Source organism: Eptatretus burgeri, chromosome 6, assembly GCF_056783735.1.
Source record: "Eptatretus burgeri isolate ZD-2024b chromosome 6, Ebu_testis_v1, whole genome shotgun sequence".
NCBI classification, from domain to species: Eukaryota; Metazoa; Chordata; class Myxini; order Myxiniformes; family Myxinidae; genus Eptatretus; species Eptatretus burgeri.
This window is the reverse complement of record NC_140966.1, coordinates 94,018,685-94,042,642: the sequence shown is the minus strand read 5'-3', so window position 1 is coordinate 94,042,642 and position 23,958 is coordinate 94,018,685. Positions and strand designations below refer to the sequence as shown.

General features: G+C 44.2%; 1 protein-coding gene across 1 annotated transcript in view; it reads right to left on the bottom strand.

The window, feature by feature from the left end:
* Positions 1–2,436: 2,436 nt before the first annotated feature.
* Positions 2,437–23,958, bottom strand: part of WDR18 (WD repeat domain 18) — a 72,965-nt gene continuing 51,443 nt past the window's right edge. Inside the window, exons 7-10 of the mRNA XM_085886267.1 lie at positions 18,839–18,963; positions 17,165–17,319; positions 3,231–3,296; positions 2,437–3,071 (exon numbers count right to left, since the gene is read on the bottom strand). Of these exons, the coding sequence (XP_085742393.1) occupies positions 2,952–3,071; positions 3,231–3,296; positions 17,165–17,319; positions 18,839–18,963 (466 nt within the window). The 3' untranslated portion in view covers positions 2,437–2,951. The remainder of the gene's footprint in view (positions 3,072–3,230; positions 3,297–17,164; positions 17,320–18,838; positions 18,964–23,958) is intronic.

The following is a 23,958-nucleotide window of genomic DNA, read 5'->3' as shown; positions in this document are numbered from 1 at the left end:
ATAATAAATAATAAGCTTATGAACATGAAACAAAAATGCATGCAAAAGGTCAAGGTGCACCAGGAATAAATTAATGCCGCATTAAAACACCCACCCAACCATCTTCAAATCTTCAAAGCCACCCAATTGTCTTCAATCGATTACACATCACATGACATGGAGATAGCAAGATGTGAGAGAACGAGGAACAGGTTTCTTGTACAACTACGCAAAGCACATCTCATGGCAGGAGACTTAGCCTCGGGATTTGCATCGCACTCACCACAGGATGAGGAGATCACCACGATTAACGTATACAGCAGACTCGTATGACAGTCACCTTGCAGTGTTTTTCCAACTGTAATATGGTCTTGTTCCTTCGTACTCTCACCTCTGCCCCAGCAAATCTCACAAATTCTATGAGAATTCCTTACTTTGTTACTCTACAAGTTTAAACTTAATGCTCACATACATTCATTCATCCATCCCCTCTTTCCAAGTATTATCAATGCCCTTCCCTCGAAATCGTAGTCTGCTACCTCGTACCACCCCAGTGTTTCTCCCAATTGAACTTTACTTTGGTACACCCACTGAGACCCCATTTTCCCCTTTCACCTGCAGCTTTTCTCCTGCCGTGAATCATTAGTACGTTGTCTCATCCTCCTGTTTCACCTTCACTCCACTTTGCCTGGCGACCCTTTGCGTCCTATTATTCCACTCTTTCATGAGCTTCAATACTTGTTCAAGGAAGCATGCCTGTGCACAGTGACAATGAAATCTCATTGGCTTACAATCCACATCCTCGCATACTGTAAAAAGCATTAAATTAAAACGATGATTCGGTGCGAAACACCCACAACAGCATGCTGCTAATACAGAAAAAAAGATAACTGGCTAATTAGGACATCAAGCCAAGGTATCTGCTAAATTACAAGCACAAGGTATAAATGTCTTCTGAATGTGAAAGCTGTTGTCCCTGCTGCAGCATTATTGAGAACAAAAGTAGACAAAAATAAAACATGGGACCTCGCGATTCACAGCATCAACGACTAACCAAAAATCCATAAGAACACAAAGAAAAACTTTAATTTAACGAGAGCATAGGAGAATAAGCAACTTTCAAAATGACACAAATCTGGCCCCAGATTGCTTGGTGCGTATGCACAGAAACCCCAGGTAATGAAGTCCATCGGGGCAGCCTGGACATGCATCATATGTGCCAGATAAAGATTGGAGCATGAAATGGCTCAGACAGCTATATATTAAAGAAGCCAAATATATTTGGAAACATACCTGTGAGAAAGGGGTGTGCCTCTGCACAACAAAATATTTTAAGAACTTCTTGATGATGAACTCGTCCAAAAAGTTGACATCTTGCAGCCCGTAATGCAAAACCTCCCGATGATGTGGGCCGCGAAAGGAGCGGAGATTCGTAGACGAGCACGTTCTCCCTAAACCTTTGTGCTAATTAACACTGACGGAAAGGTCATATTTGGGGCTTGTCGATGCACAGGGTAAGTTTTAAATGATATTTACCATTAATCATGTTTGGGAGAGGGGGTGGGGGGAGGGGGGGGAGAGTGTGGGAATGGGAGTTGTGTAAGCTGACTGCCGTTATAAATATATATTTTTTGTTTGGTTCCAGGGCCACAAGATAAATTATACCAGATTTTTGCATCTATTTGTGAAAGGAGAAGCGTCCATGCATGTGTGTGTGTATTTTATGTACATTATAACCACGGCCGCCGCTAGCTAGTTGGATTAACAGGAAATGGTACGAATCCGAGTCCTCTCATCCATGGATATTTATTGTGTTCCTATATTCTCGAGTCCGATTTTCATTCAGGAACAAAAATTATGGTTAAACATGTTGAAATTGCCATTCTTTCACTTAAATGCTGAAAATTATGTTTAAAAGACATTATTAATTACAGACTTCGTCCTAGCAACGGCCAGGTAAAAGTTCCCATCGAGCAGAATCAAATCTGTTAGAGAACACGCACGCACGCACGCACGCACGCATGCACACACAAACACACACAGCCTCATTTATCAGTCATACGTCATTTTGAAAGTCACGTATTGCAGATTATAACATTCTAGAAGTGAGAAACCTACTTTGTAGGGAAACCTGATGAGAAAACAGTGTCCAGATCCATTGTAGTAAAGAAAACTTATTTATTGACTGGGGATTTCTGAAGTGTGATAGCTGGTGCAAAAACATAACCTGTTTGTCCGGGCAAAGGGAACCTTCAGCTCTTTGTAAAAACCCCACATAGAAAAATTATTGTATCGTGTAGTGTGAAGTGGTATAAAACCAAGCAGTGCAAAGCAACTCACTGGAGGTTTGTCATCATTTATAAAAATTAAAAAAAACACTTGATCTGGTGAATTTGGTCACAGTTACAAACCAATCGCTCCAAGTAATCGAATCCTTGTGCAACACAAAACTTCCAATTGTAATAAATCAAAATGTTTATTATCCCTTTACAGAAATATATAACTGTGGGATTAAGATGAAGGAAGACAGTATGTCACACGAGATCACAAGGTCTCCACTGAGAGCTCTTCAACAAGGTAAAGGCCTTCAATCAGCATTACATTATTCATGCATAATAAATATAAATCAAAAAGAAAAGCACTGAGAAATGAAATTGAAGACCAGTGAAATAAACACTTAAACAAACCTTTGAAATTTAAAAGCAAAGGCCATATTTTTCTGCATTGTGGCCAAGCTTTTGTTAAGTCACTTCGTTCAGGTACTCGCATGACCATGACACTTTCTGAAGGTCTTCAGAGTGTAAAAACTTACATGGATTCCGTCAAGCAAATGTACTCGTAGGTCAATTGCACCAAAAAAACAGGAAGCTACGATTCGATACCTCGGCGACGGACTAGATGGAGAAGAGGCAACAACAACGATGACGATGGAAATCTAATATGTGCCCTATTAAAGCAGGTACTCAAACTATCTATAGAAGCTTCTTCAACTCCTTGGCAGAAAAGTGGTAGAGAGCCGAGTTTATCTTTCGAAGCTGCGTCAACTCTGCAGTCATATTTTCTCGCTGCATTTCCTCAGATATCCCATCACCCTGAGAAATAAAGAAAAGAAAAAAAAACCGCCATGGCATGTGACAACCTGAGCACACCGTCAAACTCAAACCTGGAGTGCGATAATGAGAAGGGCAGGTCAAAGCTGAAACTTTGAAAACTTTTCATTAAGAAAGTGCCAAAACATCTTCCATAATTACCTTGCGGATCGCATCGTGAACAACCGTGGTCCAGTTTTTTAAATGGTCCAAATACCCAGGTGGTGGCTGAAAATGGGAAAGGGGGTGAGAGGGGTGGGAAGGAAGGGGGGCAGGGAACTGATTATCAACCATTATAATCACCATATAAATGTTTGCTCAATTGATGGAAGCTATAAGGATACAGCTGGGTAATTGTGGGTCTGAATGGTCAAAAGTTTCCTGACATCCCATAATGTGCACCAATATATGGCCATGTTGCAGGAACCATCATTTCTCGACGAGTTTGTGGTTCAGGCAGGCTGTGGACCCATAAACATTACGAAGCATCAATTAAGAACACTGCTTACCGTGTCACCATTATGTACAAATGCAGCACTCCCTCAAGACCAACTGAGAACAGATTTATTTTGCAGGCAATTTCTGCATGCGCAATTTCTTTTGTCTCAGCAAATGTGAAATCCAAACATTGGAAAACGTGGAATTCTAATGCAAACCCGATTCCTGGTGCTCCTCACTCGTGTAGCTACCTGCCCACATTTTGGAACGAAATAAGATGGAAGTCATGGTGAAACCCACTGCACACAATGATCGACTCCCTTTGGCGTGCAAACTTAAGCAAGGCTCTGGTGTACAAGGCAAGCCACCGATGAAGTGCTCCAGCACACGGGGTGCGCAATTGATGCTCAAAGATCGTTTCAGAGTTCATTGTTGCGTTTGGTGCAAGACTCTGATGCTGTACAAACAACTTCTCACATGATCTCCCTTTCGTACGAAATGAGTCACAATGTTTATGCTTTGAAGCCATCTTAGAAAATGCTCTCAACGTTTGGGCTGAGCATGCATTTTGAGGACACTTGTGTGAGGAAATGAGCTCGAGCACTGAACATATCAGGATGCAACAAAATAAAAGGAACAGCAAAAAAAAATGGGGGGGGGGGGAAGACACCAACAGCATGGTTGAAGGATAAAATAGAGGGAGGCTTGGAAAAATAAGGATGTGGGGAGGAAAGAGGGGTAGTGGAGGACACACAGGGTGGACAATATGGATGCAGAAGCAAACTTTCAGGTAGGAAAAACTGGAAATTTGGAAGGTAGGCTTGGGGGTGGGGATTAACAGGGTCGAAAAGATCATAGCTTTGGATGGGGGACAATCTGAGATGGTGGTGAACAGCTTTCTTGAAGACCTGGAGGGAAAAATGACATTGAAGAGAATGTGGAAGTTGATTTCACAGTTTGGGGGGGGGGGATAAGAGAGAGGAATGAATGCGTGGAGGTGAGTATTGATTCTGGATTTTGGAAGTTTCATTTTGGGAGATGTAGGAACCATATTGGTGTTTGCTGGATGGAAAGCTGAGTAGCTGGGACGAGCATGAAAATCGATTTACCAAGAGAACGGCACTCGGTAGAGCACATACCTCCACCAAGTTGAACAGTTTATGTTTTGTATCCCACTGATGAGCCGCATCTGCATCCAAACCTTAAAAATCAAATCTGCTTGTTCTAATCACCTTCCCAACTCATCCACAAAGTTTTGTCCGAATCTGTCAATAACTGTTTGCGATATCATGATATACATCGTTTTGGGCCCTATCTCTCAATGGTAAAGAATGACTTGGAGAATTAAAAAAAGAAAAAATTCTTATATCCAGATATTCTTATATTTGAGCAGATAGCTCAAAAACGTTTTGAGATATTCTGCTCAGAGACAGAGAAACAGAGAGACAGGTGAAGACATAACCTTTGGGGGCAGAGATAATGACAAGGTGGTGTTCAAGCACTTGGAAGATCTTGAGTAAATAATGGGACAGACACAACCAGTTTCATGCAAATTCAAGGGATGGAAAATTAGGGAGAGGTCCGCAAACAGATTTAAATTGCACGAGCAAGTAAAGAAAGGTTTTGCAGATGTAAATACTGTGGAGCCACATCGGTTTATTACTTGCGAAAATCAAAGATTTTTTAAAGTTTATTGGTTAGTTGTATGTATAGCCTGGTGTTGGCTTTGTGGTTAGGGTGGCGGCTTGGGATCCCAGGGTCCTGAGTTCAAGCCCCGTTGGCTGCTGAATTAACACCAGGGGGTTGACTCAGCCTGTCATCCTTCCGAGGTCGGCGAAATGAGTACCAGTGTACTGGTCCCGGTTAGAATAGGTGTACCATATCCCTGTGTGTCGTAAGAGGCGACCAGGGTTGGCGTCAGGAAGGGCATCCGGCCATAAAACATTGCCTCAAGAAAAAGCCCAACCCCTGCACAGCAGGGAAAAATGGCTGTAAAAACGGTTAGTTGTATGTGTTATTCTGTTTGTCTGTCTGTTTCTGTCTAACTGTCTGTCTGTATGTCAAATTGCCTACAGGACACAATTTTAAACCGATCCTCATGAAACTTCAACACCTGGAAGACTGGTACTCATTTTGGCCGAGTCAACCCATTTGGTGTTAATTCAATGGCATGACAGTGGCTTCAACTCAAAACCCTAAAGATCATAAGGCAGCCATCTTCGCTGTTAAGCCAACACCAGCCTGGTTTCGGCTTAAAGTGTGAATAACAAAGCAAGCAGGTGGAGTGAAACCACAATACGACGGAAACAAAACAAACTTGAAGGGCACTCGGTGGAGCACATACCTCCGCCAAGCAATGCCTGATCCACGAGAACATATCAGGTCCAATACATTTTTGAAATATCATGCGATGCAGTACGATGTCGTTTTCGGCCCGATCTCTCAATGGTGAAGAATTACTTGAAAAATTAAACAATTCTCGTATCCAGATTCGGATCTTCAGCAAAATCGAATCATTTCGTCGTGGTCACACACCCAACGTGTCCACCAAGTTTCATCCAAATCCATCCACAACTTTTTGAGATATCGTGCTATATATCGTTTTTGGCCCGATCTCTCAATGGTGAAGAATCGCTTAAAAAATTCTCGTAGTCGGATCCGGATGCGGATCTTCACCAAAATCTAATCAGTTCGTTCTCGTCAACCTGCACACCAAATCTCACCCGGATCCGTCCACAACTTTTTTAGATATCCTGTACACAAAAAAAAACAGACAGAGAAGGGAGAAAACACAACCTACTTCACCTTCGGTGGTGGAGGTAATAATGTTTATTATTTTGTCAAAGTGATGGAACCATAAGCATTGACCTGAAACTGGGATTTGGATTTCACTGGATTATGGAAAATGAAGATCTCCAGCCCAGAGGGTAATTGGGATTGTAGAGTCTCTGGTGCATTGCATGTAAGCTTTACGGACAATGAAAAGATGTGGGATCTCAAAAAGAAAAGGAAAGAACAGTCAAATACATCAAAGCAGCAGCTGAATTTTGAAGCAGGTTTGGAAAAGTCCTCTGTCGAGGAGAATATTTGCCTGAGGAGTTCAAGGAACTGACAAGTTCTCAGCATGTGGTGAGAGGAAATGACTGAAGAACTCTCCAGGTGGCTTTTTTCAGAGAAGCAACGTGGATTTATCCCCCACACTGAAAATGCTACACAGTATTGTAGGTCCACCATTATGACTGGGCACAGGGCTTTCACCAGAAAAGAGCAGGGTGGGAGTGGGGGGGGGGGAGGGGGGGGAGACATCTGCCAGGGGAAATGTGAGAAGTAAAGTGTGGACAAGAACTGCATGCTGTTTTTGCAAGGGGAATAAATTACTTACAGAGGAGTGAAGTCAACTACGGAAATCATTTGCGGAAAGATCAGCGAAAGGAGCTGACTGCCGGACCGTGAGTAGAAAAAGCAAAGAAAACGTCCAAAGAGATTGCCTGAACCCCTCATTCGAGGCTGTAAACAAATTCACACACATCGCTCAAAATAGAGGCAAAGTAATTTGAAACCGAGCCGACACCGGTAAGGTAGTTTACGTGTGTGCAACGGCTGAATCATTTCAAGGATCAAGTTCAAGTTGCCATGGTCGCTAACCCAGACTGGATATAGAACAATCTGTGATTGCATCCTTGGAAGGACTCAAACGCTATCGCGGCCGATGGCAAAAAAAACTTCATTGATACCCAATGCCAGGGCATTTATCCCCAGGGGAAACTCGCACTAAAATCAACGAAGTTCCACATTGTGACTGCGTGGTCGCTAGGACGATACGGTTTAAACAATAGTAGGCTTGCAGTTACAAGCAGATGTATCTATGTGTGTTTATCGAGCTGTTGGGATAATTGAAGCATTTTAATGAGGTAGTTAGCAGAGTGAACATTGCGATTTAGGTCAATTGTAAGCATGTCATGAGTTTGACTTGAATGAGCAAAAGTGGATTACGAGGAGAAAGGGATGCAGTGCTCTGGAAGCCATCTTATAAGGATGCATCATTGTCTATTTCTTTATTTACACCATGAATCAAGACCAGACTGAAATGACAACACACAGCTCAATCAATTTGCTAGCAACAACCACCAAAAGACTGAGCAATGGAAGATTTCATTGCTCAACTAGAACGGGCACTCGTAGAGCGCATACCTTCGCCGCAGCCACTAGTTTGAACATGGCATGAGAGTGAAATGAGGAACTAAAATTCCACTAAATCTGCTCGGGAATTTCGCAAATTTAAAGTCCATGATCCGGATTTTGTGAAAGGATTTTGTTATTAGAACTATTACGATTATGACAATTTTAGGTGATTCGTTGTCCCGAGTGCCGAACTCTGTAGCATGTAGGGTCGGATTCGGTCAAATGTCACTGACCACGCAGACACGACCTGGATCAAGTCGATCATGTTTTCAAATCCGAGCGAGGACAAAAACGTCATTTTAATTGGCGTCTAATTAAACAAGAAAGTTAAACTCCTTTTACTAAACCATGAGCGGAGCTATGTGCATATCAAACTATAGCAAGTCTCCTTAATGAAAATTTGTTGTATTTTACTTTGTAACTAAGTTTGGTAGGGCCCTTATGGCCCTTGTTGCATCAACAGACACACAGTTTAGAGACAGAGATATATTCTAGTTTACACCCAAACTTCACCAGGAAGTGTTGGGGAAGGGGCGAAATGGTGATAAACAACAAACGATTGTGACCTTGACTTTTGATCCAATAGCTTCCAAAATCGAATCGATTTGTCCTCTTATGATGTCAAACATGTCATAAAAATATCAGCCGATCCGCCTATTATTATTACCTTTGTATTAAGTTGTCCACAATGCATCTCAATACAAATATGCATTTCGTGACCCCCATGACCTTTGACCCACAACCGCTACCTAGGGTGACAATAGTACTACTATACCTTGTGTCATTTCAGAAGATGGGGAATTGAACACTGAACAATTTGGAGTTAAGTTGATGTAAATCGGAAACATATTAACCGTTTTCATCATGAAAAAACGATGTTGACCTTTTTGTGACCTTGACCTTTGATGCGATCGCTCCCAAAATCTAATGGATTTGTCCTTTCATGATGCCAAACAAATCCAAAACAATTAAAGCCTCTCTGCGTTTTGTTTTTTTTGCGTTAAGTTGTCCACAATGCTTTCCGATATAAATGTGAATTTGTGTGACCCCCTTGACCTTTGACCCCCAACCGCTGCCTTGGGTGACAAAAGTACTATACCATGTGTCATATTAGAGGATGGGGAATTTAATTTTGAACATTTTGGAGTTAATTTGCTGTAAATCAAAACAAAATTGACAATTAATCGCGAAAAAACGATTTTGACCTTTTTGTGACCTTGACCTTAACCTTTGATCTGATCGCTCCCAAAATCTAATCGATTTGTCCTCTCGTGATGCCAAACACATTCACAAAATTTCATGACAATCTGCGAAGTGGTTTTTGTGTAATGTTGTCCACAACGCTTCCCAATCAAAAACTCCATTTTGTTGACCCCCTTGACCTTTGACTTCCACAGACTAACTAGGGTTGCAAACACTATACCATACACTATATCAGTGGATCGGGATTTGAATACTGAACATTTTGGACTTAATTTGATGTAAATCGGAACAAAATTGACACTTTAATCGCAAAAAAACGATTTTGACCTTTTTGTGACCTTGCCCTTGACCTCGACCTTTGATCCGATCGCTCCCAAAATCTAATCGATTTGTCCTCTCATGATGTCAAACAAGTCCACAAAATTTCATGACAATCTGCTAAGTGGTTTTTGTGTAATGTTGTCCACGACGCTGCCCAATGAAAAATGCTTTGTGGTGACCCCCTTTTTTTTTTTTTTTTTTTTTTTTGTATACCTTGGTCGAGGCTCGTATGAGAGCTAACACACAACTCACAGCAAGGAGGCATGAGACAAGAGGGGCGGGAGTGGAAGGGACAAAACAGTGGGGAACAGACACATTAGGTGAACTGTGGAAGGGAGAGGGATGGGGATGGGACGGGGAACATGGCGAAGAGAAGATGGACATTTCAGGGACTTTCAGGAAGGAAAGTAGGAGAAATGAAGGAAGTGGGCTTGGGTGGATTATCGGGGGTAGAAAAGATCGAGGATTTGGATGGGGGAAGATAAGATAGATTTGGATAGATAAGAGGTGGTGGTGAACAGCTGTTTTGAAAGCCTGGAGGGAAGAATGGGAAAGAATAGAGTGAGGAAGATTATTCCAAAGGTGGGAAAAAAGAGGAATGAAAGAGTGAAGATGAGCAGTGATTCGTGATTTTGGTAGTTTTACCAGAAGGGGGTTGTTGGCGGACCTTGAGCGCCCTGTGGAAATGTGGTGGGGACAAATCGCAGAGAGAGCAGGGGGGGCAAGGCTGGAGAGGAGTCGGTATAAGACAGAAAGACCACCGACCAACCTGCGGTGATTGAGTGAGAGGCCCAAAGACTCAGCTTCATTGCGGGAGATGCCGATGATCTTAAATGCCCTGGTTTCGACGGCGTGAAGCCGAGAAAGGTGGGAGGCAGGAGCACCAGCCCAGAGGGGAGAGCAGTACTCCATCAGGCTACGGACAAAAGCTTTGTAAGTGGTCAGGAGCTCAAGAGGGCCGAGGAAGGACTTAGCACGACGGAGGATTCCCAGTCGGCGACTGGCTTTTGAGGCGAGGTTGGAAATGTGACTTTCCCAGGAAAGGTCATGGCAGATAGTGAGACCTAGAAGCTTGAAAGAAAAGACTTCTTCCAGAGGATTGTTGAGAAAGTGGATGGGGGGTTTTGTAAACGGTCCTTTCGAAGAGACATAGTGAGAGTGTGAGATTTGTCTGGATTGAAAGACATGTTCCACGTGTTGGACCAGTTTGTGATTTTATCCAGATCTGCAGTGAGCGAAGAAGCTGCTGCTTGCCGGTCTGAGGGATGACAGATGGTACGGCAGAGGGTGGAGTCGTCGGCAAAGAGAAATAGAGGATTTTCCAGAGAGTCCGAGAGATCATTGATGAAAACCAGAAAAGAACAGGGCCCAGAACGCTACCTTGAGGAACTCCAGCCTGCACAGGAAGAGGGGATGAAAGAACTCCATTTAGGGCCACACGTTGACTGCGACAGGAGAGGAAGTCTGGGAGCCATGAGTGGAGATGGCCTTGAATACCATGGGAAGAGAGTTTGGTGAGTAGGGCAGGGTGCCAGACTGTGTCAAAAGCACGTGATATGTCCAGGGATACAGCTCGGATTTCCTGTCTGGCATTGAGGACCTCCATCCATTGATGGGAGAGCAGAAGCAGCATATCCAGGGTAGAGTGACCTGGTCTGAAACCAAATTGATGATTGGAAATCAAGCCATTGGAGAAGAGGAAGGATTTCATGTCTGAAGCGATGATGGATTCCATCACCTTGCTGATGATTGGGAGAAGGCTGATTGGTCTATAGTTACAGGGATCTGTTTTTGCACCTTTTTTATGCAGGGCAGTGATGTTAGCAGATTTCCAAGCAGATGGCAGATGACCTTGGGCAAATGAGAGTGTGAATAGAACAGAGAGAGGGTGAGCAAGAGCAGAAGAGCAGGCTTTGAGGACACGTGGGCTGATGCCGTCTGGACCGGTTGCAGAATCTGACTCGAGGTTTGAAAGCAAGCTCTCCACCTTGTCAGGAGAAAAGGATACAGAGTCCAGGGACAGTTGGGTGCGACTGGGTAAAGTGGGTAGAGATAGTGAAGGGTTTAGGACACAAGATTTAGCTGCAAACACCGAGTTTAGACATTCAGCTTTATCACGTGTGGAATCAGCAGTGCGGCCATTTGAGGTAAGGGAGGGGATGGAGGGGGAACATACACCAGAACAGATTTGATTAAACGCCACCAGGATTTTGAGGAGGGAGAGAGGTTTGAGAGTTCAGACTTGAGATGAGAAAGATGTTGTTTTCTGGCTCTCCTGAGGGTAGATACACACTTGTTCCGAGCTTTGTGGAAAGAACTGAGATTGCCCTCAGTTGGGTTTGCTTTCCATGAGGCAAAGGCAAGTTGTTTCAGGACAACTGCCTCGCCACAAGCTTCAGTAAACCAAGGGCGGGAGGAAGGGTATGACAACTGAACACGAGAGGGGATAAATCTGTGCATGAGGGAGAGCAAGTTTCTTTGAAAGAATTCCCAGGATGAGTTGATGTTTGAGAAAGTAGTGATAGGAGACCAGTCTGTCAGTTTGATGGCTGCTCGGAGACCCTGCCAGTCGGCTTGAGTGAAATGCCAGACTCGACGGCGGTGAGGTGGTTCTCTCATAACAGCCAGAGAGATGTCCACTTTAACAAGGACGTGGTCAGAAGAACCAATTGGACCGAAGGAAGAGCAGCAGATATTGTCAGGGAAATTTGTCAAAATCAGATCCAGAAGAGATGGAATACCATTGGTTGAGATCCGGGTCGGGAAGTTGACCGATTGAGTCAGTCCCAATGACCTTTTACCTCGAACCGCTAACTCGGGTTACAACAACACCATATAATATGTTATATTTGAGGATAGGGCATTGAATACTGATCATTTTGGCATTAATTTGATGTAAATTGGAATAAAATTGACTGTTATCGCGAAAATAAAAATGTTTGACCTTTTTGTGACCTTGACCTTTGATCCGATCACTCCAAAAATCTACTCGATTTGTCTTTTCATGACAACAAACCTTCCCACACAATTTCAAGCTAATCCGCTGTAAAGTTTTTGTAGAAAGTGATCCAAAACATTGTTAATACCATTTTTGGTGACCCCCTTGACCTTAGACCCCCAACCGCTACCTCGGGTAATTATGCCACACTTTCATGTGGCATAGCCGAGAATGTAGAATTGAGTAATGAAGATTTTGGTGTTGGTTTTATCTCGTTCGGATAAAAATTGACCGCGTTATGACGAAAAAACGATTCTGACCTTTTCGTGACCGTGACCTTGACCTTTAATCCGATTGCTCTCAAAAGCTTCGCCTGGCGTCCTAGAGTAACTGCACATCATCTCTGAAAATTTCATGCAAATCGGTCCAGCAGTTTTCGCGCAATGTTGTCCGCACGCATATTTACCAATAAATAAATACACAGGGGTCAATACAAAACCTTCGTCAAACGAAGTTTGCGAAGGTAATAAGCAGCAATGCTGTGAGTAATGATAGATTCATTGGGCTCGAATCATCCCTTTCTGGTTTGAGCCCATCATTCCGTTGAAATAACACGAGGTGGGTCATCCTTCCGAAGTAGGCAAAATGAGTACCAGCTCACTGGAAACAGGGGCACTGCATCAGCGGCAGAGCCGTGCATCCAGAAAATGATGCAACTAGCAGCCACAGGCTGCATACGAAACAGCAACAGTGGAGCTGATGCACGCCGCACGCACGCACGAACGCACACAATGAGACAAGGCACAGCCAATGAGCTTGGGGGAAGTGCCATCACTTTCCAGGGTTCTCTGGCTACCAACGACGTTACAACAATGGCACCGCTTTCCTCATCGCACTCAATGGGGCATTTCCTAAAGAGGAATTAACTGTTCCCCATGGATGCAAATCAATGGGGATTTTCTGTGCTCTGAACCATTTTTATCGGCCGGGGTTCGAACTGCTGACGTTCCGGACACGCCCATTACACTACCGAGTCTGGTCACTACACCCACCGAGTCCATTAGTCATGTTTGCCTCGGTTATTCAAAAAGGTAAATTAGCTTTCAGTGTAATAACACGAGTTCTTCAGTTGTGCGTTGCCCACAATTATTACAGAGATACCATGCGATAATTCAAGAATTGGATTTGTTTGTGTTTGACTTCTGTCCATTCCTGAAATGGACTGAAAGAATTGAAAATGGGCCCGTGTGTGTCCCTGGCTGAATGAGCCCGTGCGTGTCCCTGGCTGGATGGGCCCGTGTGTGTCCCTGGCTGGATGGGCCCGTGCGTGTCCCTGGCCGGATGGGCCCGTGCGTGTCCCTGGCCGGATGGGCCCGTGCGTGTCCCTGGCCGGACGGGCCCGTGCGTGTCCCTGGCCGGAAGGGCCTGTGCGTGTCCCTGGCCGGACGGGCCCGTGCGTGTCCCTGGCCGGACGGGCCCGTGCGTGTCCCTGGCCGGATGAGCCCGTGCGTGTCCCTGGCTGGATGAGCCCTTGCGTGCCCCTGGCCGGACGGGCCCGTGCGTGTCCCTGGCCGGACGGGCCCGTGCGTGTCCCTGGCCGGAAGGGCCTGTGCGTGTCCCTGGCTGGACGGGCCCGTGCGTGTCCCTGGCCGGACGGGCCCGTGCGTGTCCCTGGCCGGACGGGCCCGTGCGTGTCCCTGGCCGGATGAGCCCGTGCGTGTCCCTGGCCGGATGAGCCCGAGCGTGTCCCTGGCCGGATGAGCCCGAGCGTGTCCCTGGCCGGATGAGCCCGAGCGTGTCCCTGGCCGGATGAGCCCGTGCGTGTCCCTGGCCGGATGGGCCCGTGCGTGTCCCTGGCTGGATGGGCCCGTGCGTGTCCTTGGCTGGATGGGCCCGTGCCTATTCCTGAGTGGATGAGTCCCCGTGGGTATTCCTGGATGGATGAGCCTGTGCGTGTCCCTGGCCGGATGAGCCCGTGAGTGTCCCTGGCCGGATGAGCCCGTGTGTGTCCCTGGCCAGATGAGCCCGTGCGTGTCCCTGGCCGGATGAGACCGTGCGTGTCCCTGGCCGGATGAGCCCGTGAGTGTCCCTGGCCGGATAATCCTGTGAGTGTCCCTGGCCGGATGAGCCCGTGAGTGTCCCTGGCTGGATGAGCCCGTGCGCGTCCCTGGCTGGATGAGCCCGTGCGTGTCCCTGGCTGGATGAGCCCGTGCGCGTCCCTGGCTGGATGAGCCCTGCGTGTCCCTGGCTGGATGAGCCCGTGTGTATTCCTGGGGGAACTAGCCCATCCTCAAGAACAGGTTCTTCACTCGCGAAATTCATTTATGGAGCATGCCCATTGATATTTTGGAAAGCATTTGCAGTCAATCACTAAATAATTTGTCAAATGTCACATGTCATAAAAGAGTGGAAATTCGAGAATTCATGTTTTGCACCTCTTCATTGTTGTCAGTATGGAAAGCCATTAACATAACCAAAGATCAACTGTATCAATTCGAGCAAATTGAAGAATACCACCCTAAGTTAAACGTGCTGACGTCGGAGACAGCTCACCAAGATCAAAATCTGTGTACCGAGGTTAATTGCTGATAGCTTATTGCAGGATTGTCCAAATTAAATAGAAATATCTTTCCCTTTCAATTCCAATTTTGATTTATGAAAAATTAATTAAAAAAAAAACAACAAGCAAGCTGAAGAACAGGAGCGAACAATGCCATTCTTACATTCTAGGTTTGTCAAGCAAAAGTGCAGCAATTCAAACATCTCTATGTAGTGTGAACCGAAAAGAAAGATGAATTATAAAACTTCTCTTCCATATCATGATGTATTCATAATGGACTTCACATGTGCAGTCATGACCACTCTCAGCAACTCTTGATTGCCATATGAAGCAAGTACTACAGCTTAACATCTTAAAATCAATCATCACCGCAAACAATGCAGAGTAATAACAAAGCCAGTACAGCTCGCTGCACACAAGATTATACTCTTGCATGATGAGCATAAACTTCAAATGAGAAAATCGTCTTCCATTTCTACAGGGATACAGGGACTCGGTTAGCCCATGATACTCTCAGCAATAACAACGCGTGTTCCATGGCCATGGACCATCTTAAGGTCATACGGAGTTTGTTGTTTTTTCCCATTACCTCTTCATGTCAGCACACCCATCGCGGGTATTTGGACAAACTTCCATGCAATTTTCATGAGAATAACACACTGCAGTTTTGCTATTGCTTGATATACACAAGGCCGACAATGTTGGATTCTATTCATTCATTATAAGTTACAATTTCTCAGAAAAAAATAAAAATGAACCCGCAGAGATGAAGACACGTGGTGAGAATGGCAGGTATTCATCGTGAAAGAATATGTAGCAGGTTTTGACGCAACAATTGCTTCCATTTCGAATCAACGGGTTTGCAGAGAGACTAAAAATAAAGCGAATCAGGAGCTGTGTCTTCATCACGGCAACCGAAGATGTAAAAGAGATCGAGTATTAAAAGACCAAAAATAAATAAAAAGATAATGTCAGGATGAATCAAGTTGCTTCCAGATTCGCAAAAGTTGCCGCTGTGCGTTACAAATGCGAAATGCTGCACGAAAGCCTTCGATACCGTTGGACCTTCCACAATTGCAGGAGGATTTCTGTGCATTCTTGGTGCCGGGGAGCTGAAAATAATCCTCATCGTGGAGGAGATTGCTTCTAGCACCTGCCGAGGAAGGTGACCCTTGTACGTTCTGGCATATATGAAAGGCCTGAGGACATTTTTGTTGTTGTTGTTGACTTGGCTCATGGAGGAGCTAAACAACAAAGGGCAGCAGGTTTACAGACTAGAAGAGGGTGTGGAGGCTAAGATATACACAAGAAGAAAATGAGGAATAACACCAAAAACGAGTAACAATGGCCCAGATGGGAATGGAAAGGGGAAAGGGGGGGGGTGGAATCAGCATGTGCAGACGAGATCACGGATGTGCATGGGTGAGCGCATGAGGTTGTGGTGGTCAGCATATTTAAAAGACTGCAGTGAGGACGACGAGACACCAAACACAGGGAGATTATTCCGCAATCGGAAGAACAAGTGGATGAATGATTTCAGGTAAGCACAACCAGCTGGAGGTTGGGGAGGGAGAGCATACAATTGTCTCTTGAGGCATGTGTGCAACCTGGAGTGGCTCGGGAAGGTCAGAAAGGAGTGCACGGACAGCGTGTGAATGCCTGTGTACGCCACACGGACGTGTCAAGTCATTGTTGGACTTTATATCTGCACGTTAGGACCTGTTTATCCCATCATCATCGTCTTTCTTATGTTGCCATTTCCAACGGATAATACATTTCCACGGATAATCTCCTTAAGATTGTTTGTTATTACGTACTCCACTTTTTGATGCTTATTCCTGACCCCCATTATGTTTTGCATTTACTCTTTTTCATTAGTTTATTTGTTATTCAAAATATTTTTCCCGAATGTGGCTTATGGAGGACGCACAGGCAAGTTGACATCATCGATAATGGAGATGATGACGATGACGATGATGTGAACGTTGCAGTAATTTGATTTGAGCACAAGGTACACACCTATTTACGACACAGTCAACGAATATGAATGAAAAAACACAAACTGATCTTCTTCGATGCCTCATCACAAGTGAGGGTTGATGCTAATTACAGGAATATGAATGACTCCTAAGGAGGAAACGTGGATTCAAAAGGAAAACCATGCAGTCATAAAAGTAGATGCCTCCTTCAAAGCGAACTTTCTGCACAGATCGTTTGCCTTGAAGATGGTGCTGGTTATTATTTTTTGTTTTTGTTTTTCAGAGAGTTGGGAAGAGGCTTTCCTTTCCTTTGTGCACACACTTACAGATATATCTCGATATAACCACTAACCCTCACTGCATATATCTTCTGACTCAACTGCGACTTGACCAAATTGACTAATCAAATTTGATCTAGTTATCTGAAATTTCATCATCATACAGACCCATCATCTCGTCGGCTTGCACTCCATACCTGCTCTTCTGGTGCAATGAAAAAGTCTGTTCCACCTCCAGCCTCTGCTGTTCGAGGCTGTCGGCTGAACCGTGGCAGAGGTAATGAAGGCCGAGCTTCAGCATTCACAAGGACTCCCTGGAGCCGTGACACAAGAAGAAGAGCATTCACTGGACCTGGGGAATAGGACCGGAAGCAGATATTAGCAACGAGCTGACACCAGCTAAAGGCTCACCGCAACAAAAACCATGACAACCTCTTCCATCGTAAATGTCTGCCTCTCTTCATCCACATGGAATCATTGTTTTCACCGCATATCTACACCTATCCGCTCCCCGAACCACATCAATATCTTCTCAATGGCCATAACTAAACCCAAAACATCATCTCCTCAAGATACTTCTCATTCTTCGTCATATATCACAATACTTCTCAGTTTATTACTTCGGAAATCTTTAGATTTCGTTAGTATATCGAAGACTTCCATCCTCTGTTTGTGTGTGTGTTTGTGTGTTTGTTTGTAGGCAAGATAACTCGAGAACGGAAGAAGCTACCAATGTCAAATTACACCACATGATTCAGGAGGGTGATTGCTAGTGCTAATTAGATTTTGGTCAAAATCGGTCAAAGGTCAAGGTCACAGTGAGGTCAAACATTCGATTTTTGATGGTTTGGTACAGAATCATTGAAGAAACTTCTGGTTTGCGTCGCTACCTTCTCGAGAGACAGCTTTTATTAGACAAGGTCAGAGGTCAAGTTGACGATTTCATAAGTACCAGTCTATGACTGCTTGTTTATTTATTCATATGCAGCCTGTGGCTGCTTGGCTGCGTGATTTTCTGAGGGCGTGGCTGTGCCGCTGATGCAATGCCCCGTTACCAGTAAGCTGGTACACATTTTGCTGAGCTCGGAAGGATGACAGGCGGAGTCAACCCACCAGGTGTTAATTCAACGGTGCACAAGGGCTTCAACATCTTAAGCCAGCCACCTTAACTGTCAGGGGCTTAAACTCAAGACCCGAACATCTTGAGCCAGCCACTTTAACCGTTAAGCCAACACCAGGCTACTACTCAGTTGTTTTTCGACTTCTGCCAGTTGCAGTTTCTTCGTGAGTGCACATGGTATTCTCAAGCTCAGTGGGATTGCCTCCAAAAGCTACGTTTACCACACCAGCTCTGTCTTGTCCAACTGTTATCATTCGTTCCATCCACTGGTAATCACATTACGAATTTGCTCCTGTGTTTTCTTGCCGATACCTACTCGGTACTGTTGTATCGATTGAGTTTCTGTTTGCCTGTCTCAACTAGGCTGTGTGCTCTGCTAGTATTGAGAAAAACACATTCTCTCTTGCTTCCCTCAAGCTCATCTATCATCTCTCTCCCTTTGTCAACTAAAAGCTGACTTGCAGATTACTGTGTTTATTCTCATCTCTTTCTTTTTCAGCTCATTTGTTCTTTCCCTTGCTCATTTTGTCCGGCTGTGGCCTATGGGCACCACCACAGTCAGTGCGTTGCCTTTTTAACAACTGCAGTCCGAATTCAAATAAATCAGAAAATAAAAACAATTTACTCAAAAGAGCAAAATAGTTGGGGAGGATGGGGGAAAGTGTATGCTCTGGCTTAGTGTTGGGCAGGACAGAAAAACAACGAGCTCACAAACTAATCCCCAAGTCCTTTGTCCTTCTGCATCCCATACCCTTGTGTGGGATGGTGTGGATACATTGGCCACTGTCAATGTCCCAAAGGCAAACTGTCCCATCAGCTGAGCCAGACACCAGCGTCCCTCCATCCATGGTCACGGCCATACAAGTAACTTCAGCCCTGCGGAATATCACTTTTATTATCGAGACTAGAACACTCAGCTTATCGTTGCAATCTACAGATTAACGAAGTTGAATTTGCCTCCCTCCATCTTAAAGATTGCGATTCAATTTCGAGACAAATCCACTATAATCCCAGAGGCCTCTCAGAAGGTTACAAGTTTTGATGGCATGACGATGACGCAACATTGTGGAACATAATGAGGTAGTCAAAATGCAGAAAATGTCCACGGTAAAATGAGGCTCTTTGTCCTTTATCATGTCACCATCCCACCTTGAAGAACACCACATTGAGTCATAAAAGAAACACATATGGAAATCTTTAATGGTCGTTAACCCCTTCCATACAGACATTTAATGCAAAATATCCACATGGCGACATTGCATGGTAAATAAACCCCACTCTAAACACTTTACATACTTATTAGTATGCACATGATAACTTTGTCCCAATCAAAATAAACTATATAATCAAGCTGAAAGTGCAACTAAATTGTCCAGTTCTTAGACTGCTTGCAAATTAAAATTAACATTAGAGTGTTGGTTTCAGGGATAATGGGGGGTTGGGGGGGAGGGGGAGGGAGAATGTGGTTTTCAAAGGCCCATTTAAGCAAAGAAAACATTTGGGTTTACACAGAATAAAAAGTAATTTTATACATGTCCAACTTTTAATAGCACACAAAACTCGGAACAGAAAACATTATACCTTACACTGTGCTTTCAAACGGTCAATAATGAAAACAAGAAAGATGTCGTGCAGAGCACGACACTTGCAAAACCTATAAAATAAATTTGACCTTAAAAATAATCGGTGGTTGAATTCAATGACCTGATATGCAAATCCTGTTCAAATTCCGAGCCAATCGGATAAAAAAAATTGAGGATTTTAGAAATCTGATAGTTGATCTTTGGCCTATGTTGACCTTTTGACCTTAAAAACAATAGGCTTCTTGCTTTTGATGAACTTTACAGGGTGAAGTGTCATGAAGATCGGTTTAAAATTGTGACCTGCAGGTGATTGACAGTCAAACAGAAAGACAGACCGACCGACCGACTGACTGACTGACCAAGACACACACACCAACCAATACACTTGAAAAATCTTCGCTTTTCGCAAGTAATAAGAAATATAAAGTTTAATTAGACAAATTACAACAATCACAATTAATGACAAAATATGATGTATAATAATTTAGGAACAAAGTATTGAACTTGAAGTAATTTGAGGAGGCCAGTATAAGCTGCTGGACCAACACATCATGTTGCTTGTGAGTACACAACCTTCATGTTGTGATATTGCAGAGAACTTTTGGAATCCAAAATGGCAGCTTGCTATGACCGTCTTATAACAATGGTGCTATAGAGTATGTATGTTGCATGGATCATCTCATGCCCTGAGAAGATTCGACTTCAGAAGCGGAAACTTTCAGGGATCAATAAGGACACGCTGAAGTTGTGCATGTGCAAGTTTTGAAAATAAATAAATAAATAAATTAATGAATAAATAAATAAAATCGGCAATTGTGACGGTGTAATTGCAATTATCAGAGCTACACTACATGGCCAAAAGTATGTGGACACCTGCTCGTCCAATATCTCATTCCAAAATCATGGGTATTAATGTGGAGTTGGTTCACCCTTTGCTGCGATAACAGCCTTCACTCTTCTGGGAAGACTTTCCACAAGATGTTGGAACATTGATGTGGGGATTTGCTTCCATTCAGCCACTGATGTTGGGCGATTAGGTCTGGCTCGCAGTCGGCGTTCCAAATCATCCCAAAGGTGTTCAATGTGGTTGAGGTCAGGGCTCTGTGCAGGACAGTCAAGTTCTTCTACACAGATCTCGAGAAATCATTTCTGTATGTACGTTGCTTTGTGCACGGGGGCATTGTCATGGTGATACAGGAAAAGGCCTTCCCCAAACTGTTGCCACAAAGTTGGAAGCACAGAATTGTCTAGAATTTTATTGTATGTTGTAGTATTAACAATTAGCCTGGTGTTGGCGCAGTGGTTCGGGCAGCGGCTTGGGATACAAAAGGTCCTGAGTTCAAGCCCCGTTGAGCCACTGAATTAATACACCAGGGGGTTGACTCAGCCTGTCATCCTTCCGAGGTCGGCAAAATGAGTACCAGTATACTGGGCCGGTGTATACCCTGGTTAAAATAGGTGTACCATATCCCTGTGTCGTAAGAGGTGACCAGGGTTGCGTCAGGAAGGGCATCCGGCGTAAAACATGTGCCAAATCACTATGCGGATCATACGGATGATCTGCTGTGGCGACCCCCAACGGGAGCAGCCGAAAGAAGAAGAAGAAGTTGTAGCGTTAACAATTCCCTTCACTGGAACTAAGGGCCCTTGCCTGAACCATGAAAAACAGCCTCAGACCATTATTCCTCCTCCACCAAACATTACAGTTGGCACTATGCATCCGGACAGGTAGCGTTCTCCTGGCATCCGCCAAACCCAGATTCGTCCGGTGGACTGCCAGATGGTGAAGCGTGATTCATCACTCCAGAGAACACGTTTCCACAACTCCAGAGTCCAATGGCCGTGAGCTTTACACCCCTCCAGTGGACGCTTGGCATTGTGCAAGGTGATATTAGGCTTGTGTGCAGCTGCTCATCCATGGAAACCCATTTCATAAATCTCTTGATGAACAGTGCTTGTGCTGACGTTGCTTCCAGAATCAGTTGTGAACTCGGTAGTGAGTGTTGCAACCAACAGGCGATTTTTCTGCACTGCGTGCTTCAGCACTTGGCGGCCCCGTTCCGTGAGCTTGTGTGGCCTACCACTTCGCGGCTGAGCCGTTTTTGCTCTGAGACGTTTCCATTTCACGATAACAGCACTTACAATTGACCAGGGCAGCTCTAGCAGGACAGAAATTAGACGAACTGACTTGATGGAAAGGTGGCATCCCATGACGTTGCCACGTTGAAAGTCACTGAGCTATTCAGTACAGCCCATTCTACTGCCATTGTTTGTCTGTGGAGATTGCATGGCTGTGTGCTTGATTTTACACACCTGTCAGCAATGGGTGTGGCTGAACTAGCCGATTCCACTCATTGGAAGGGGTGCCCGCATACTTATGGACATGTCGTGTATAGAAACAATGCAAATCAGCAGTATACAAGTTTTTGCTTCATGTACATAACCCGGTTATTTTTATGTTCAGAAGCAATTGAGGCAGCGGCCTGTTGCCAAGACACCACCAAAATAAAATGACGTGTCAGAAGAGCGTTTTGCATGCTTCGAACAAAATTGCCCACCTACATGATGGGTACTCTGCTGGGAGTGCTAATTTAAGAATACCATTATAATGTTAACTCTTCCTGATTATATTTACTTCGTGAAATTTTTTTTTCGCCAAGTATGTTGGTCTGTAGCGTCCGTCCGTCTGACCGTCCTGGTCTCACGCTTTTTGGCCACAGTTTTCAAGCAATTGTTCTGAAATGTTTTGTGTATGAAGGTGACCGACCAAGGACAGCAATGCTTAATTTTGCTGAAGATCCGAATCTGAGAATTTCAGTGATTCGTCACCATTGAGAGATGGGGCCAAAAAACGATATATAGAAAATATCTCAAAAGGTGATGGATGGATTCCACAGAAGCTTTGTGGGCAGGTTGGGTATGCAATAAGGAAGAACTGATTAATTTTTGGTGAATATCCAAATCCAGATCTGGATACAACAATTATTTAATTTTTAACTGATTCTTCACCATTGAGGCATTGGGCCAAAAATTTTATATATATATATATATATATATATATATATATATATATATATATATATATATATATATATATATATATATATATATATATATATATATATATATATATATATATATATATAGTGGGGAGAACAAGTATTTGATACACTGCCAATTTTGCAGGTTTTCCCACTTACAAAGCACGTAGAGGTCTGTAATTTTTATCATCGGTACACTTCAACTGTGAAAGATGGAATCTAAAACAAAAATCCTGAAAATCACATTGTATGATTTTTAAATAATTAATTTGCATTTTATTGCATGAAATAAGTATTTGATCACCTACCAACCAGTAAGAATTCTGGCTCTCACAGACCTGTAAGTTTTGTCTTTAAGAAGCCCTCCCATTCTCCACTCATTACCTGTATTAACTGCACCTGTTGGAACTCGTTATCTGCATAAAAGACAGCTGTCCACACTCAATCAATCAGACTCCAACCTCTCCACAATGGGCAAGACCAGAGAGCTGTCTAAGGACATCAAGGACAAAATTGTAGACTTGCACAAGGCTGGGATGTGCTACAGGACAATAGGCAAGCAGCTTGGTGAGAAGGCAACAACTGTTGGCGCAATTATTAGAAAATGGAAGAAGTTCAAGATAACAGTCAGTCTCCCTTGGTCTGGGGCTCCATGCAAGATCTCACCTCGTGGAGCCTCAATTATCATGAGAAAGGTGAGGGATCAGCCCAGACCTACACGGCAGGACCTGTTCAATGACCTGAGGAGAGCTGGGACCACAGTATCAAAGAAAACCATAAGTAACACACTATGCCATCATGGATTAAAATCCTGCAGCACACGCAAGATCCCTCTGCTCAAGCCAGCGCATATCCAGGCCCGTCTGAAGTTTGCCAATGACCATCTGGATGATCCAGAGGAGGAATGGGAGAAGGTCCTGTGGTCTGATGAGACCAAAATAGAGCTTTTTGGTTTAAACTCCACTCGCCGTGTTTGGAGGAAGAAGAAGGATGAGTACAACCCCAAGAACACCATCCCAACCGTGAAGCATGGAGGTAGAAACATCATTCTTTGGGGATGCTTTTCTGCAAAGGGGACAGGACGACTGCACCATATTGAGGGGAGGATGGATGGGGCCATGTATCACGAGATCTTGGCCAACAACCTCCTTCGCTCAACATCTGAGCATTGAAGATGGGGTGTGGCTGGGTCTTCCAGCATGACAATGACCCGAAACACACAGCCAGGGCAACTAAGGAGTGGCTCC